General features: G+C 33.8%; 1 protein-coding gene across 1 annotated transcript in view; it reads right to left on the bottom strand.

Moving 5' to 3' along the window:
• Positions 1-680: 680 nt before the first annotated feature.
• The window catches only part of LOC108688543 (AT-rich interactive domain-containing protein 2), a 113,427-nt gene continuing 94,699 nt past the window's right edge, over positions 681-19,408 (bottom strand). Inside the window, exons 5-17 of the mRNA XM_018194844.1 lie at positions 17,878-18,356; positions 12,872-13,386; positions 12,040-12,434; positions 11,726-11,945; positions 11,237-11,642; positions 10,340-10,645; positions 9,308-9,514; positions 7,155-9,226; positions 6,869-7,028; positions 6,601-6,759; positions 2,234-2,314; positions 1,396-1,487; positions 681-1,303 (exon numbers count right to left, since the gene is read on the bottom strand). Of these exons, the coding sequence (XP_018050333.1) occupies positions 1,180-1,303; positions 1,396-1,487; positions 2,234-2,314; positions 6,601-6,759; positions 6,869-7,028; positions 7,155-9,226; positions 9,308-9,514; positions 10,340-10,645; positions 11,237-11,642; positions 11,726-11,945; positions 12,040-12,434; positions 12,872-13,386; positions 17,878-18,356 (5,216 nt within the window). The 3' untranslated portion in view covers positions 681-1,179. The remainder of the gene's footprint in view (positions 1,304-1,395; positions 1,488-2,233; positions 2,315-6,600; positions 6,760-6,868; positions 7,029-7,154; positions 9,227-9,307; positions 9,515-10,339; positions 10,646-11,236; positions 11,643-11,725; positions 11,946-12,039; positions 12,435-12,871; positions 13,387-17,877; positions 18,357-19,408) is intronic.

Genomic DNA, 19,408 nt, shown 5'->3' with positions numbered 1-19,408 from the left:
TTTTTGCAAGATATTTTTGATTAGAAGTCACACGCTAATGACAAAGTTATTTTATAAAATTGTTTAATAACATGTTGCATTATTCAGAGATCGTAAAAAATTGTTCTCCAAGTATCTTGACACATTGCAGAAGTTGAATGGCTAGGAGTCATCGAGCTAAAACTGATCTAAACTAGACGTCGTTAGATTTATGCAGTGATATGAATGTTTTGCTGTAAATGACGAACTCGCTAGCATGTATGTACTGTTATGTCTTACTAATTTCTGTCGATAGTTAGATTAGTTAATAATAAAACAAAGAAAGACGATAATATAGCTATGTAATTGCAATATGCAATTATAAGCAAAACATAAGTTCCTAACAAATACATCTCATAAAAAGGTTTCGTTTTTTTTTTCTTTATATCCTAGGTCCTTGGTGATTTATGAAAAAAAAACATACAATAATTAATAATAGAATAATATAATATTAATTATAATATATTGATTATAATTAACTATAACGTCCATAAAGTATCTTCTTCGTTCTTTTTTTGTACACGTTTACTAAAAACACTTTTTCCACATTTCTTGTTGAGAAAATAAATATTAATATTAAATCTGAAATATCTTCTCTCTCTCTCTCTCTCTCTCTCTCTCTCTCTCTCTCTCTCTCTCCCTCCCCCCTCCCTTCCCCTCTCGCTATAATATTTTCTTTCTCTCATTCATTCATTCGCTCTTTTTCTCTCTTTCATTTCTCATCATACATACAAATACACATTTACTTCCTCTCATTCGCTCACGCACGCGCGCACGCACAAACTCATTATCACTTTTACATATTTGACTTAACTGTCTTTGTTTTGTATTTCACTATAGTTACAGTTTATATCATAATCTAAATTGGCAAAATGATTTGCCTAGTAAGTTTATAGGCCTCTTTTTTCTATATATGGAACATTTATCCTCGGTATCATTCTTCTCTAATTCCAATCCTTCACACCTCACTCACGCACGCACGCACGCACGCACGCATGCACGCACCCATGCATGCATGTATATACATCCATATGGATGTATTAGCACGGCAAGTGACTATAAACTTATGCGCTTCCGCTTCCTTTTCATGTAATTCGAAATAATGTAAGTTGATCGCTGCTCACAAGATTAAAAGAGCTTTTAGAGGCCTGTTTCAAGAGGTCACCTGTGATGACTACTGCTACTCTGGTCGTTCATATCGTAAAGGACTTGTGCGATTGTTCTCGATGATTCGACATTGCTTAATGCCACGCCTGCTAAATGGGGCTCGTACGCTCTAAGATGCCTGCAAATAATTCATGAATAGTTGCCAGACAAATCGCATATGACACAAGATTTAAATAATAAAATAAAACATAGAACAGTGAAATTGCTTACCTTCTACCATGTGTTGAGTATATGACTAGGTTTCTAAGAATGAGAGCTGCCGTTAGGCGAATACTTTTGGTCACTGGACCTTCGTTGTCATCCTGTAAAGTAAAGACGCATAGTTGACAATCGATCACGCGTGTTGGTTTTCGCATAGACTGATGACAGTCAACGTGAATGAAATCACTGATCTTTCAAATGCTAAAAAATGCTTTAGTTGCAAAGAGGATCTTGTGAAAAATGCATGGATGTAATACGTATCTCCAAATTGTATGATGTTGTTCTATGAATGCGTTATGATAGTTCGTGTTAATGTGTAAGAAGCGCTGCAATTTCTCAGTGAAGCTGCAGTTCATTTGTCCTGAACAGTCATATATGTCATTCGACGTGTCATGTAATAGATAGCAACGAATCATATTCTTGCACCTTAACCACGTTACATCAATATGACAAGGACGCACACATATCATATACAAACATATATCCAAACCTACAGATCTAGCACAACATCTACTTAATAAATAGGAGTTCTGAAGGCTTCTCTGTTGCTCTATTGAAATGAACACTGTGCCAACATCCTCCTAACATGAATATTATAAATTCGACGCATATAAACATAATAAATGCTAGCTAAGAAATATAATATCGAAAAAATAAAAATAAAAAAAGACATGCTACAACATGGTACAACGGCAGGGTAAAACAAATGAAGGGTCGGGGGAGAATGACATGGTGTGCAAAAAGAGAGAGAATAAAAAAAGCACAAAGAAACGACAGCAGCGGCGGCGCACTGCAGGAGCTGTAGCTGTGTCGTAATTTCCTTTTCAACTCTCAATACAATTTTTACCTGTTCTGGTGGAGAATTTTGCCCAGGTCTGGGGGAAGAAGAGCTTGAAGTGGCTGCAGCGGGCTTGGTTGGCCTTTGCTGCTTCGCCAAGAGAGAACAAGAAATTTCGTTAAATTAACCACTCAAAATCATCAGCAGAATCGAAGACTGTCGGGTGATTTTACAGAATTGACTTTACATCAACAGAATCAACATGACAGGCAAAAAGATTGTAACATGTGTATTTCGAGATGTGTAATATGTGTATTAAATGCATTATAAGATAATAAATTTATGTATCTATATAGTTCGTACATCTATTATCGGTCGCAGGGAGAAAATTTACCTCAGATTAGATTTACGAGATTTATAGATTTACGAGATTTATAGATTTACGAGACATACAGAATACATGTTGCTTAACTCTGTTTTTTTCATTCAGCTAACGATTTTATCTTCACTTGTAGAGATAAAAATTATTTTTTTATTAAATTGTAATTATTCTACAAATTACTTCTAATATTTTTCAGATCATTTTTTTTATGATCTCGCTAATCTTTCATTTCCAATTAAATATATTGATTAAAGTTATGTCAAAACATTCATTTAAATATAAATTTAATACATTGTACGCTGCCTTTCCTGTTTAAAAGCGAGTGTACGTGATTTTTTAGTTAATTGTTTGTTTCTACGTTATTTAATTTTGATAACAAATTTCTTATTAAACATTTAATATCAATTTAATTTTATTTAATATATAAATTGAATAATATTTAAAATACATCTACTAAAAATATAAGAAAACAAATTAATTAAAAATATGATATGAATTTAGACCAATGATAATAAATCTAATTAAATATGAAAATTTCTATATTTGATCAAAGTGGATCTCTTCGGGCTTAAATATTTTCTGTATGAATTAATATATACAATACAAATATGTAATTCTGCAAATTGCGCACCGAAATCTTTTTCGGTCTTGAAACGGAATCGGAAAGAGTAGTAATATTACTTTATTAAATTGATTAGCACAATTTAATATTTTTTTTATGCTAATAAGTACCTTTATAAAAATAATCAAATGTTAATGAGCTTAAAATTTGCGAATAATATATTGCGAAAAGTGTTGTCTTAATCAGAGTCTGAACTTAGAACCCTCTTGACTTTCTGAGACGGATATTATACCAAGTTTTGAAGAGTTGAATTTTTAGAATTATTAATATTCTTGTAAAGATGCTTATTATAAAACATTAAATTGCTTGTAAAACATTAAATTGTAATGTAATAAAATGATATTATTACTTTGGTTCTGCTTGGCTTTTGAAGACGAAAAAGATTTCGGCATACAGTTTGCAGCATCAAATATGTGTATATAAATGTATATATAAAACACAAAAAATATTTAAACATTAAGATTCGCTGTAATTAAATAAAAATAATTAATATTTAAAAATATTAATTATCTTTATAATATATGTTAATATACAGGGTCCGGAAAATCGCCCGCAATACTTCGAGAAATGATTTGGAATCAAAAAGAAGGAAAAAGAAACTATAAAAATATAATCCGAAGAAAAAGAAACTATATAAATATAGTCCGGAAATAAGTCATTTCCGAGTTATAATCATTTTTATATTTAAATAATTGTAACTTATTTTTCGTAATTACAATCATAATTTATTTCATAAAGTTTTAACATAAATAACTACATTTCAGATTATTTTGTTACCCAGGCATCCTTCTCTTTTTTATTAAAAAATTTTTTTTACTTTACTAGAGGGATGCGGAATATGCCTCCACGTGGTACATCCTGAGTAATGCCAAAATAGACCAAAATATAATTATTTATATTAAAATATGAAATAAATTATAATTGTAATTATGAAAAATAAATAAAAGTTCTTTTTGGATCCCGAATTATTTCCCGAAGTATTGCGGGCGATAAGGGAATCTCTGCAGAAGCCCTATATTACAAGAGTGGCTCACTTAAATCGATTATTTGGAATATATTTATTTTTGATAATATAAAAAAATGTTGCAAATGAAAATAGAACGGTTTCTAAGGCGACATATTTTGGTCATGTTTTTTTTTTAGATGGAAGCAAGATATAAAGGTCACCTTCACTTTTTTAAATGGAATTGTATAATTTTTTTTACATAATGATTTCTTTAATTATTCTGTACACAAAAGTATTAAGGCAATGATGTAAAAAAAAACTAATAGTTTACGAGATATTTTATACTTTATTCCGGCACATATTGACATAAAATGTTAAATAACTCGTAAACTATTAATTTTTTTAATAATCATACCTTAACTTACTTTTATGAACAGAATAATAAAATGAATTAAATGGTGTAAATAAAACACATAATTGCTTTTAAAAAACACGTATACAAAATGAATAATTTTTTAAATAAGCAAATTATTTAACATTTTATGTCAATATGTGCCAGAATAAATGTAAAATATCTCGTAAATTATATTTTTTGATATACCTTAATAATTTTATATGCAGAATAATTAGAGGAATATATTGTGTAAAAAGAATCATATAATATACATTTAAAAAAGTAGAGGTGACCTTCATGTATTTTTGGCGCCTCTACTTAGAAAAAAAACATGACCAAAATACCCCTCGAAATCGTTCCATTTTCATTTGAAACTTTTTTTATATTATCAAAAATATGCGATATTCCAGATGGTCGGTTTAAATGGACTATCCTATATATACCATCAGGTATTTTAGACCATCCATACTACCCTTTTATCTTCGCAGAATAAGATTCAATCGTAAAAGTATTCAGACAAAAGTTGTAGAGTTTAAAAAGATCTATTTATTAATCTTATCAGTTTGAATTTAGATAGTCGCCAAGATCAGATCAAAGATCAAAAAATATATCGTTTTTTTAAAAGGAACACATTACTTTTAATTCCAGAATTTAATAGCGATGTCTAATAGCGATGAATCTAATAACGATGTTAAAAGCTTTTCAAAACGCTATAATAAAGTTATTTTTCAATAAAGTATTTTTCGAGTTATAAAGTATGAAAATTACAGTACCACTGGCATTAGCATTATGCAAAGTGTCTGACCGACGGCTAAAATCTTTTGATAACATTTGACCATGGTTTTGATAAGATCAAAACCATTTCTCTTATTTTCATATCTAAATGAATCTAAAATTTTCATATAAAAATGAATTTTTATTTTATAATTATATTATTATAATTTCTTGAGAAGAGGAATAATATCTTGATTTTGACAATTGTTATCCAGAATATGATCCTGAACAACATTCAAGAGGTTGTAATCGTCGCATCGGTCGGACACCACGCGTAATGCTAATGCTGACGGTACTGTAACTTTTGAGCCTTATAACTCGAAAAGTACTTAATAAAAAAACTTTATTATAGTGTTTTGGAAAGCTCTCAACATCGCCTATTAGATTCTGGAATAAAAAATAGGATGTTCCATTTAAAATAATCAACGTGATCTTGACCTGACCTTAGCGACGCCACCTAAGGTCAAAGTGATAAGATCAATAAATAGATCTTTTTAAACCTTATAACTTTTCTCTGAACACTTTTACGATTGGACCTTATTTTGCGAAGATAAAAGGATGGTACAGGTGGTCTGAAACCAGTACGTTGTATAGGTATATTTATATCTATATCCATAAATCAGAAAAATAACTCATTAATGAAATTATAGTTACAAGTTACTTTTTTGTACTATATTACTTTTTCTACGGTAACGAGTAACTGTAACTGTTTGTTACTTTTAAAAAGTAACTTTCCATTCCCTGATTAATATATTTATATCAATTATTTTTATACTGTGCCAAAATTGGCATAGTATGTACAAAGTACAAAAGTCCCAAAATTCAAAATACTGTAGTAAAACAGTTTTTGAAAATCAATGGAAAAATCAAGAAAAAATGTTATTTATAAATTTTTATTTTAAGCAAGTTTCTGAGATAAAAAAAATTTAAATATGGTCAATTACAGATTATGTTTAGATAGTCACCTGTGATTATTAGTATGCCAAAGTTTCTCAGCAGTTCCTAGTAATATTTGACAATAAAGTATAAAATAAAACAAGTAAAATGACAATAAATAAATTTTGTAAAATCCCCGTACATATTTACATTTTCAGAATTTGTATTTCTTCATGTAGTTAAAGTCTAGATTATCAATTTTAGTGCAAAAGATATACTGTAAGTTAAAATTAATTTAGTAGATGTATCGAAATTTAATTCCATCATATGATAGGGCCAACGTACAATGTATTAATATTAAATACGTGTGGAAAATGCAGTAAAATTTAATTCTGTATTCTCAAATAATAGTTTCGGAATTTTAAAACATTAAAAAATTTACCATTAGCTCTTTAGGATTAACGAATTCCAGAGCATGCCGTTTAATAGCATGGAATGCCGCGTTGGGTGCGTATCCAGGATGATGCGGAGTCGGAGGCGTAGACGTAGAGACTTCAGTTTTACCCGTCACTGTTAATTGTTTCCTTCTCATTGACATTGTCTAAGGAGAGAAAAATGTGAATATAAATCTCATAGTATCAAGTATCATTCGATATAATTTTCATTATCCAATAAAAAAATCACGAATAGTAAGATGCAAGATTACTTACGTCCGCGTTACAATGCCTATCATAGAGATGCGTCATTAACGAAAACTTGCGTCTCTTGAGAGCGTCACAACTCGCCCACAGACACAATATTTCCTCACCACCACTCGGACAGTGGGCTTCGCAAACGTGAAGATAAACTTCATGCGGTGTTTTAAATTGTCTAAAATAATTTGAGATATTTTTCATTAAAATTCATAACATCTCATAAATATAACTGTACTTTATTCGACAGCTTTTACAAAATTGTTTAATAAAATTGATCTAAAAAATTTATCTTTGAACTTACCTAAGACAGCCCCGCCACTCGCACAGGTAAGCGTTAGGATCAATTTTAATTGTAATGGTTTTGTTCTCCTGCATTAGCTGTGGCGTCTGCTGTTGCTGCTGTTGTTGGCTTGTAGAGGGTTTCGACTCAGGCTCGGTGGAGGTCGATGAACTTACCGTCTTCACGATCTTGGTAGCAGGTGACGATTTGACAGTAGACACACCATGAGTAGCCGCTGCTTGATGCGGAGTTGTGGGCCTAGTAGGCGGCGGCGTAGACGCCGGAGTAGGCGTCACCACTCTGGACGGCACGCTGGTGGATACTGGAGTTTGTTGGGCCATCGCTGGGATTGTGACAGTCACAGTGTTTGGATTAGTCTGCGCTATCGAGCTGTTGACTATAATGGAGGCTTGCGGGATAGTGGCGGATGTGGGTACAAGAGGTGGCGGAATGTTGCCAAGCGCCGGACTCTGTAGAATCGGACGAGGAACTTGTGTCACGACCACCTGCTGTCCTTGTGGCGTCATTGCCACCATCTTTTGAGGGGTCGGTTGCGCAGTGGCCTGCGGTTGCAATATGATAATTGTCTTAGTACCAGTCCCCTGTTGCTGTGTTGTCTGTGCCACAAGGACGGTTTGCGCTTGACCCTGCACCAAGGCCGTCTGTGGTTGTGCCAATACATAGTTTTGACCAGGTACACCGCCTGATACTACATATTGCAGCTGTCCGCCCGCGCTCTGCTGTAAGAGTACTTGCGGTTGTTGTGAAGGCTGCCTGCCCTTTACCGACGTGGTAGGAATAATCACTTGATTGCTCGACGGGATCGTTTGCTGCACGACTATTTGCCTAGGCGTTGTAACTATAAGTTGTTGCTGTTGTTGCTGAAGCGATGGTGGTTGCGGTTGCGACGCTTGATTCATACTTGCAATTTGATTGATGAATATATGAGATTCTTCCTTGATGTGTAGAGTCGGTGGCTCCTCTTTCACAAGAACTGGCGTCGTTTCCGTCTTTACATGAAGAGGAGGAGGAAGAGAAGTTGAAGACGCCGTTGCCACTGCCATCGTTGCTGTTGCTGGCATCGCCACCGTCGCCGTCGCTACCATCGATACTGTTGCCGTTGCTGTCGTTATTGCCGATCCTGTTACCGTCGCTGTTGTCGGTATCGCCGTCGCTGATGCTTCTTCCTTTATTGTATCCTTGTTAATGTTCATTTGTTCTTCCAAATCGATTTCATCTTCTATGCAGTCTGCTGCCAGAGCAGCATACAAATTCGCCGCAGTGGAAGAAACAGTTACTTTTTCGCTATCCTTATCGTCATCCTGCTCCTCGGATTTTATACTTGATACCGTAGATTCTGCTGTGGTCGAATCGACCGCTGGATCAGGAGACATTGTGCCATTGGAATACTTTGGCTTTTTGATATCTAGCTCATCTGACTCACTAGCTGATCTCTTGATTCCTCGTGGCGCCTCGATTAGAGTATCCTCGGACACTTCGTTCTGTATAACATTGCCGCTCTCTATCTCGGACTTTATTTTCATTTCGGCGGGAGATTCTTTTAATACCTTCTTGATATGATTCTCCACCAAATCCATCTCTTTCTCATTAATTGAATTCTTGCTGAGAACGCCATTCAGAATCGGTTCTTTATCAACCTTCCTCTCGAGCAAGTCCACCAACATCATACTCTGTAATGGCTTGTCTTTCGAGCTCACGCTCGATGAATCTTTGGATGAGCCATCCTCCTGCGCATCGATATCCATATTGTTGCTTGTCGGCGCGCCGTTAAGTAGAATACCTTCGAAACTTGTCGGCATATTCTCCTCTTCCACTCTGAAGGAACAGTCTCTACTACCACCGATACCGCTGCTCGATGCTAAAGAGTTATTGGTAGAGTCCGAATCTTCGGCGATGGAAGTGCATGTCATGCGTTGATTTGTTTTGTTCAGTGTAGCGGTGGCGAGGTTGACTGTCGTCAAGGGCGGACGACAGACCTTTGCCGGTGAGGATATGTGGTTTTCAGTCGGATTTATCACCGTAGTCGTGGACGTGATAATTTGATTGGTATTATCGTTATCGTTTATCTCAGTCTAGAACATGTGAGATGTTCGAAATAATAAGATATTATACAAGGTTTCGTCAAGCTGTGAACTTGTAAGAGTGATCATTACCTTCTCACAGTTATTAGTGACAACGAATTTGGCCCCATTGAGCCTTTGTATCTTTTTGGCAGGAATGGGTGCGATTGTCGGTTTCTGCTTAGTGTTGATGAGAGTCTTTGGGAGTATTGTGGCCGGAGTGGCCGCGGGTGCAGCGGGCTGTATTATACTCGTCATCTGTTGCTGTAATAATCTCTGTTGTTGTTGACGTTGGGCAACCTAGAAAATATCCGTAATAATATTAATCGGGAATCAAGTTTTTCTCCCATAATACAATGATTGTATCACTTTTCACGCACTCACAACGATTTTTTATTATATTTATGATAGAATAAATATCAAAAAAACAATCGAATTCACCAATCAAAAACCATGCTGTTGTTAGTATTTGATATTATGAATACTTTCATTTCATTTATATTTCAGAATAATACTTTGTTAAATATTGCTAATGGCTCTTTTATTGTAACATATATATTCGTCAAGAAAGGAAGGAGAGAGGACATTCTCTGGTCTAAATTCGTATTCCAAAAGAACAAAGAAATACATAACAAAGTTTGAATACATCAACCAACACTACATCATAAGCAAATATTTTGACAAGTAGTACTAAAAAAAAAAAAAGTAAATAATAATCTATTATATATTCCTGCATAGTTATAGCCTGTAATAATTTACTAAAAATAGAAAAGTAGTTTGATGCGAGATTCTTAGAATATAATGTGTGTTATTTCTAATAGATTCTATAATAGATAAGCAAATAAAGTTAAAACTTATCTTTCGTATACAATAAGACAATTACAATTCACACGTATGTGATAATTTATATAGTAGTTCCTCTTTATTTTAGATTACTTACATATGTAATTAATTTTAAACACACTTAATACATTTTTTATTATATATCCTTCGGATATTGTAATAAATCATAAAAACATTAACAGAACGAAACTCTCATGATCTCGATTTAGTACTTTCCAGACAAAAATAGAAAAATCTCAAAAAAGTGAACTACTTATTTTTGTTAATATACAACAATGATACCTGGTTGCTGGTTATTAGCTGATTGGCACTGATGCTGGATGCGATGCTAGCAGTAGTGTTTGTTACGCAGGCAGTAGGGGTAGACACACAAGTCGCAGCAGCACTGGGCATGCAGTCGCTGCTGACTGTTACCTTAGTAGCCAATAGGCTTTTTATTATGGAACTCGACGTAGTGCCACTTCGATTATCTTCTTTAGCAACTACCTGGACACATTGTAACTGTGGCTGCGGTTGCGGCTGCTGCGGCGGCGTTTGGGAGCCGCTTGCTAGTAACGCTTGACTCAGATGCGGATGCGATACTGATACCTAATCGACAAGGAGGCAACATACAAATTTCAACCACCACAGCGAATTACAGCATCGGAAAGTATAGTTCAAGCGTTTACATGAGCACATGCTGCGATATAGCTCGTATATTATAGCATAGCTACTATCTACGCAGTCGGAAGAAGCGTTTGACAAGCGTAAATCACAGACAATATGATTCCTTGGAAATAATTCTAGTCGATATTTTCCATAACCGCAGCAATGATTACGAATAGAAAATATATAATATTTCATCCTACATAAAATTTTATATAATAATAAATAATTTATTAAATAAACTGAAATTTTTCGCAAAAAAACAAACATTGCTCTTATAATTACTCTACTTATCTACATCTCTCTCATCTATTCTTTCGGCGAATATAGAACGCTAAATTGAGGATTCACGAGACATGCAAAAAGAACTTTCTCACCTCTGTGTTACAAGGAAGTAGCTCTAGCTCGTGTTAAAAGGGAAAACCAACAGTAAGAATAGCATTACGAAGCTACAATACAACCAAAGTGAGAACCAAGGTCATAAACGAGAATGGCAGAGAATGGTATAGAGAGAGAACTAGGATTCGGACCCACCTGACTTTTAGAATCAACCTTGGTCACTGGATTTTGGGACTGACTCGAGGTGTTGTTGGACGGGGGTTTCGGCGGTGCGGACAATTGGGCCTTGAGGATGGGAGACGCGGGAGTGGAGGTCGTTTGCGTCCCGGACGACGCGGCGGGATTATCGACCTGGGAAACGGCCGTGCTATCGGGTGCGGGACTTATATTCTTGACTGTACGCTGTTGAACGGGAAGCACCTTTACTGGAGTAGTGTTGATCGCCGGAATCAGTGATGTATTAGTCGCGACAGCAGCGGTAGTTTGGCTCGGATAAGTGATCGGTGCGGGTGTGGCCCGTACTCGGATGCCTTCGTAATACTGGGTACCGGTATTTTCGCCCTTCAACGGATTCGGCCCCACAATATTGCCGAAAACGGATCTGTACAGACGTTTTCATTATAAAACAAACGTGTATTAATGCAACAAGGATTGTGATAATGATTTATGTCTCGAAGTAATTACCTGACGCATCTGGGAAAATGCAGTGGTGCTATCACGCCTCGTCTACCGATCTTCGTGCAGCAGCCAAGATACTTTTTATACAATTCCTCCTGTTCAATGCGTACACCGGGTGTGAGTTCAAAAGTCGCTTTCACCCAGCCTAGAGCGAATTGTTCGTTCTCTTGAATAATCTGCTGATGCGCATTTTGTTGTTGAATCGCGTTAGCTGTCTCCACTACTTCTAAATAAACAGTGAAGAAACAGAAATGTAGAAAAAAGAAGAATATGCGACTTCATTGTTAAACAAAAAGCGAAAAAAAATTTCAATCACGTACTGTGCGTTGTCGATTTGGTCGAGGTCGCGGCGGGAGTCGTAGGTCGAGAAGATGCTGGACTGGCAGGTGCTGGTGTTGTGGTAATCGTTGCCGGCGTAGACGGAGTGGACGCGGACGCAGTCGTCGTGGCTGGTGTGGCAGGAGAGGCGGGGACAGAACTTTGACCTGTAGTGTTCTGCTGTGCTGCTACTGTCGACACTGTCTCAACAACTCGCATGAGAATACAAGCTTTCGGGCCGTAACTCTGCGCCTCCACAGTGACGAGGGCGACCAACGTATCGATGGCACCGCGGACCCGCGCGACGCTCGTGCATGGTCTCTCACCCAGCGACGTTAAAGCGTACAGACATTCCAAAGTATACACTAAGAGGGCTATGTCACTTAGAGCTAGAAATCTGCAAGCAGACAATGAAATTTCGCATGCTTTGTAACAACGCAACGTATTAAAAATACTCACGATCGTTATCAATAGTATTGATAAAAGATATCGTAATTGTGTAAGTTTTCAAAAAATTACTAAATATTACAATTATTTGTATACAACAGTTTTCTTATTGAGTTTTAGATTGAAACAAAAAAATTTGCTTTTAACATAACACAAACTTTTATTTTTAATGAAACATCTTTTATATACATGATTTGATTTTTATTTTTTATTTTTTATATGAAAAAATATCACAAAATATTTGCCCAAAATATTCAATCTTTACAATCTTTTTCATTAGGAACTACATTTTATGATTTGTTTCAATTAACAGAAATCTCTAAAAATTAATTGATTTCTGCCGAAAAAGATTATATAAATATACATATACATATAATATACACTTGCCTGCATATAAGTTCATATACATTGTCTGCCAGACCAAATGTGACAATTTCTTCGTTACTATCTTGTTGACTAATCTTGTTGAGCACCTCCAGACAGGATATAACAATAAACCTGTCCTGGGACTCAATTCCCTTAGCCACACACATTAGGACAACGTTCGTTATCCTCTCGCCAGCTTCCTTTAAAATAACTTCGTTCGCTATGTTCCCTAGTATGTCGAAGCCGAGCTGATGCAAATTGCTCCACCTCGCTCTCACGCACAGCAGCACGAATCGCAGGAAACACCGGTTCCTGCCTAATACCGTCGCGTTCTCTGGCGTAAAGCTAAGATTCCGTAGGATCGAGGCGATTTGCAGCACGCGTTGCCCGTACGGATCCTGTGTACCTAATGTCCGACCGACGCAAAACAGATCCTTGTCTTCCTCCTCGAACTTGATAGAATTCTGATTCTGATCTTTTAGATTCTCGTCCGAGTGCAAGACAAGTAAATCTAGCCGTGGGCAATCTGGAAGTATCTGTAATATACATAACAAATAGGTCCATGAGAACAAGAAAAAAAATCAAATTTCTTAGAGTTCGTATTATGTCATTGGTAATGAAGAGGCTCTAAATTAAGTCCGATTTTTACACTATTTACTAAAATTTTGTAAAAAGTTTTCGAAACTAGAGGACTTTTATTTAAAATTCCAAGTAAAATTAGAAAATTTTTAAATGCAACTTTAAAAGTAATACAAAAATGAACTGTATATTATAAATTGATGCACAAAAAAATTATGTTGTATTAACATAATTTAGTAGACAGCAAACTAAATAAAACTAATTTTGTTAATTCGATGACAATTATTAATCAAAACATTATTAATCAAATAAATAATATTTTATTAAAACAAGAGTATACCATATTTATTTCATTAATATTAGGAGTATGATTTAATTTTGAGAGTTTTGTGAGATAGTGTTAATGTCAGTGAAGACATTCCAATTACAGCTATTATTTCTTAATGTTTTAATATTATTCCATGATATTTAGTCGTTAAAAGACGAGTACAGTAAAGATCATGTTTATTATATCATTTTAAAAATGGAACTTCCTAAAGAGTGTTTTCGACATTATTTTTGTTTTTTAATCAAAAGAAAACGATGAAGGTCAAACTTGGGAAGGTGGAACTTTGATAGAAACTTATGATGATATTACTCCATCAATTAAGACATGTAAATATTTGTTCTATCGATTCAAAAGAGGTGATTTTAATGTTAACGATAAAAGCTAGAAAATGTAGATTTGCAAGCATTATTGGATGAGAATCCAGCACAATCCACGTCAGAATTTGCCAGAAAATTAAATGTTGATCGTACAACAGTTATTAAACATTTACGTGATGTTTAAATAAATCAGTTTTTTGAGAAAAAATCCTCGAAACTAAATCACTTTCTAATACTATTATTGAATTGACATGTAAATTAATTATTTCGTAATTAAACCAGTGCTGTTAATATCACATTATTTTTTTCCATATAGAAAACAAGAATTCCACAAACTATATCTTTTCTGTTTCCATAAAACGTATAGGATAGACAGATTCTTATTGACTCTGATTTTTTTTTTATTTTTTTATTATATAAGATGGAGAAGAAGACCTACTACAATATAGTATTAAGTAAATTATTTATTCTGTTCTATTGTGTACTATATCTCCTACTGTTATCGTGATTTTTTTTTAAACTCGCGAGATACACAAGAATATACATAAATGCACGCGGATGCTATACTTATTATTAATCGATATTGACATTTTGTATTATCAAGAAAATATTGATCAAAGAAATAATGTTTTCTGAAAGAGATAAAAGAAGTTTCACAAATCTTATTGAAATTGAATTGGTAAAATTGGCAGAAAATTTGATACATTGTAAATCTTGTCCTGATAAAAAATCTCCACAGACATGATTCTCTATAATGAACTGTTTGATTTCTATGAAGTGTAACATTTCAAAACGGGCTAATTCTACAATATTTTCTTTTACATTTAATTAACATTTAATTAATTTTATTTTCAACGTAGGTATGATATACTCTTACGTATTATTTGCACTTTCTAGATATATTTTTAAGAAAAAAGTTATAAGGATAGTATTGACTCGATTATTTCTCACAAATCGGAATGTTTGATTGTTGTGAGATTTAGCACACTTGCTGGATGTTCTCTGTTCGGTTGGATTCAAGTGTGTTTACTTGTATTACAATAGGCGAGATTATTCCCGCGAGTCAAAAATGTATAATAATCTCAAGCGCAATCTTTCTATTCTTCATCTTCTCTATTCTTAGAATTATCCTTATATTGGATTTTTGCGAGTCGATTTCTGTGGTCCGGATTTCAAGCATCAATTTGCGAGAGGCGAAGGATTCGCAATAAACACGCATCTTGATTTGTGAGAAGCAAGGGAACACAATAATCAAGCATTCCAATCATTTATGATAAGCAATCAAATCAATTATCCTTTATTATCCTTATGACTTTTTACTAAAAAGTATACATAAATGCAATTAAAGACATAAGAACGTAATTCATTGAAAATAAGATATTGTAGTATTAGCCCGTTTTAAAAAGTTTTATCAGGAAAATCTACAACATAATACATTTTCAGCCAATTCCATCGAAATTCAATTTCTATAAGGTTTGTGCGGGATTCTTTATAAGCATAAAATTTCAAAAATTTCCCTAAAAATTTTATAAAAGTCTCTCTGATTTTCAAGAGTAAAAAAAAACCCTTAAAAATTTCATACTTTTCAGTGTTTTTTCAAATAGTAAATATCTTGATTTCAATTCATGTAAACTACATACAGATTATGCATACATATATACATATATATATATATTTGTAATGTATATACAGGGTGTCTGGAAATAATCGCCAAATATTTTATGAATAGGTAGAGCGGACTAAACTGAGTCGAAAAGTTCTCTACCATTTTGTAAATTTCCCCAATAGTTAACGAGATATTAATCCTTAAAGATAGCCGAATACGCGCACTCGCCCGGCCTACTACTGCGAAGTGTATACCGATCGTTTGGCGTGCGGGCCTTGGAAGTTGGAGATTGACTGGCAAGCGCCCCGTGTCGCGCACACCGCTGCAAGCATCCATAGCTCGGACGGTGCGCTTGCCAGGTTATTCCCACTCCCCACGACTATTTTTAAGGCTTAATATCTCGTTAACTATTGGAGAAACTTACAAAATGGTAGAAGACTCAGTTTAGTCCGCTCTACTTGCCCATGAAATATTTGGCGATTATTTCCAGACACCCTGTATATACACAATATACATGTATACATTTGTCAGGCTTGGAATAGTTCTGAAGCTGAAATAGTAACATTACGATTTAAATTAATAATCAATTTAATAATAATGATGCTAAGACACATCTTAAAGTGTTGCACCATTTACTCCAAAAAATTACACTTCAACTAGGATACAAACCTAAATCTTTTTATTATACAAGACGTCATTGCCAATTTCACGACTCATGTCACTGTCGTGTGCGTGCGTATATAAATATAATTTGTCAATATAAATTGTCAAGAAAAAAAAAATTTTTTTTAATCGGCCACTTAGCTCAAAAGCTTCCATTTCATGCCAAAAAACATCTCTAAATTTTTATCAAAAAATATTAAGAGTTAGAGATCGTTAGTAAACGATTTTTAAATCAAAATTTCGATTTTCCTTAATACATGTTTGATTTGATGCAAAAATAGCTTAAACCAGATTTTACAAGTGGTATTGTATGTTTTTTTGGTCGCTGAACACAAATAATTCATTTAACTCTACGATATACGTCTTATTAAGAAATACAAATACAAATACAAATACAAATACAAATACAAATACACTTCACATTAATCGGGGAAAAATTCCAATTGGATCTTGTTCTAGGTGAACAGACTTACAATTTGAGGAGAGTAACGACCTATTTGAACGCTTGGGATCTTGCTAAAATCAATTTTGAACTCGAAATTTGGTCATTTTTTTTTTCATTAATCGACATATATTTCTTAAGGCGTATATTGTAGGGTTAAATGAACTATTGCATTGTGTTCAACAATCAAAAAAATATACACAGTACTATTTGAAATCCGGATTTCATTTTTGCATCAAATCAAACATATATTAAGGAAAATCGATTTGGTTTAAAAATCATTCACTAACGAAATCTCTCTAAATTTTAATATTTTTTGATGAAAATTTAGAAGTGTTCTTTTGGCATGAAATGAAAATTTTTGAGTTAAGTAGCCGATTAAAAAAAATTTTTTTTTTCTTGATAATCTTGTGTGTGTGTGTGTGTGTGTGTGTGTGTGTGTGTGTGTGTGTGTGTGTGTGTGTGTGTGTGTGTGTGTGTGTGTGTGTGTGTGTGTGTGTATACATATGTGTGTACATATACGCAGTGTATCTTATTTAACCTTTACATCGAAATATCTCGAAAAATATAAAAGATATGAAAAAATATGGAAATACTTCAGATAAAAATGAAACGATTTCGAGGAAGACGTATTCTGTTCTTTTTCGGTATAGAGAAAACATCGAAAAAATATGAAAGTCATCACCACTTTTTAAAATGAAATTACATAATTTTTTCATTACTTAATACGATTTCTCTAATTTACCCCTGCATATAAAAATATTATATTAAAAAATCGTAAACTATGTTATTTTTTTTATATTTCTATCTTAATATTTTTATATGCAGACTAATTACAAAAATCATATTAAGTAAAAAAATCATACAATTCCATTTAAAAAAGTAGAGATAACCCTCATATTCTTTTTAGCGCTTTCACCCCCCCCCCCCCCAAAAAAAACAAGATAATCAAAATAGATACCTCTCGAAACTGTTCTTTTCATTCGAAACATTTTTCCGTATCTTTTATACTTTTTGAGATATTTCAATGCGAGAGATAAATGGGGCACTCTGTACGTATACATATAGGCAAAAGATAAGCATATTTCTCACCACTTCGACATCATTCGGCACCGTCGATTCCTCGTTCTCTGTTGTCAATGCAATAATATCTTGTTTGCTCTGCTTCTCCTTCTCAACAATCTTCCGCCTAGAAAACGTCGGCAGACTATTGGTGGGCGGCTTTTTCATGAAAGTCCTCTCGTCCGTGAGATCTATCACATCCTGGGAATCGAGTACGTCCGACCAAAAGGAATTAATGGAATAATTACGAATACGCGAGTACACCTCGATGAAGAGTTGCCGCGTGCCAGGAGAGTCAAAGACACCGGCGTGCGCCAAGAGGATGTTCACCAGACGAGGATACTTGTCGAGCCGCAGGGTGTGTTTACCCTCATTCGACAGAAGGGTGCAGACATTGATGGCAAAGTCCTGCTCGTTCGGCAGCGGTGACAGGAGCGACAACGCAAGCTTGTCATAATTCGAGGATTTGTAAAGGTCCGATGAAAGTCCATTATAATCACGCAGTGATTCTAAAAGCAAAGCGAACGAATGAATTTATTCTATACGTGCAGAAAAAAATTAATTTTACTTGAATCAATTCTACTTATTCATATATTATTCATATATTATTCATAAAGTCAATCTCTTTTATGTGCAAGTAGAGAAAGAAAAGATATCTCTCTTAATCTCCTTTAAAAAGTTGACTTGATTTAAAACAATTATTACATAACGTTAATATACTTTAGAGATTTTCTCGATAAAAAAATCTCTAAAAATTTTTATAATTTTTTTTTTTAATAAAACGTGTTCAATACCTTAGAAAACTACATTCATTAATATAACACAGCAATAAAATTTAAACAATCAAAAATATTATATCGACTGGTTATAATGATAATTTTCGGAACGTAAGAAATCATCATTATAGGATACATATTCAAAAATACATCGCATTATATTATTTCTATTTTCGTTATGATTACATTAATATTAATGGATATCGTAGATTTATTTTGGGAAATGGTTGTGAAGATCGTCATGCAAACGTTTGTCCAACACGTCGTGTCCATAGTAAAACGTTTCCGACAATAAGTGTATAGCATACAATAAATTTGCCGTGACGGTTCAATTAAAATAATTGAAATACACAGTTATTATCTTGCTAATTAAAATCAACCATCTTTCAAAATACACGTTATCTCATAAAGTCGATATTAACATCAAGCGATTCAAATATATATTTCATACATATTTGTTTAAATACCTTTTGGCAGCTATACTGCAAACGTATAATAAATCTAACGAAGATATTTTAACAAATATACATAAAGTACAATATATACACTCAAATACTAAAAGAACACAATTCTACAAAAACTACTTTCCTTTATAAAAAAAGTGTCACGCCGCGCTTTTGTAAAATATTAATTTGAAATATTTCTAAGGGAATATATGAAAACATTACAAAATTTAACGAAATTGATAAAACTATTTTTGTAAATAAAAAAACAGTTTGCAACAAAAAAACAAAAAAATAAGTTACTTTTTAATATTGAGCACATTTGTATTCCTTGCTCTTTTT

The sequence above is a fragment of the Atta colombica genome, unplaced genomic scaffold (assembly GCF_001594045.1).
Source record: "Atta colombica isolate Treedump-2 unplaced genomic scaffold, Acol1.0 scaffold235, whole genome shotgun sequence".
Lineage (NCBI taxonomy): Eukaryota > Metazoa > Arthropoda > Insecta > Hymenoptera > Formicidae > Atta > Atta colombica.
The sequence above is the reverse complement of the archived record's forward strand: the minus strand, read 5'-3'. Positions and strand labels throughout refer to the sequence as shown.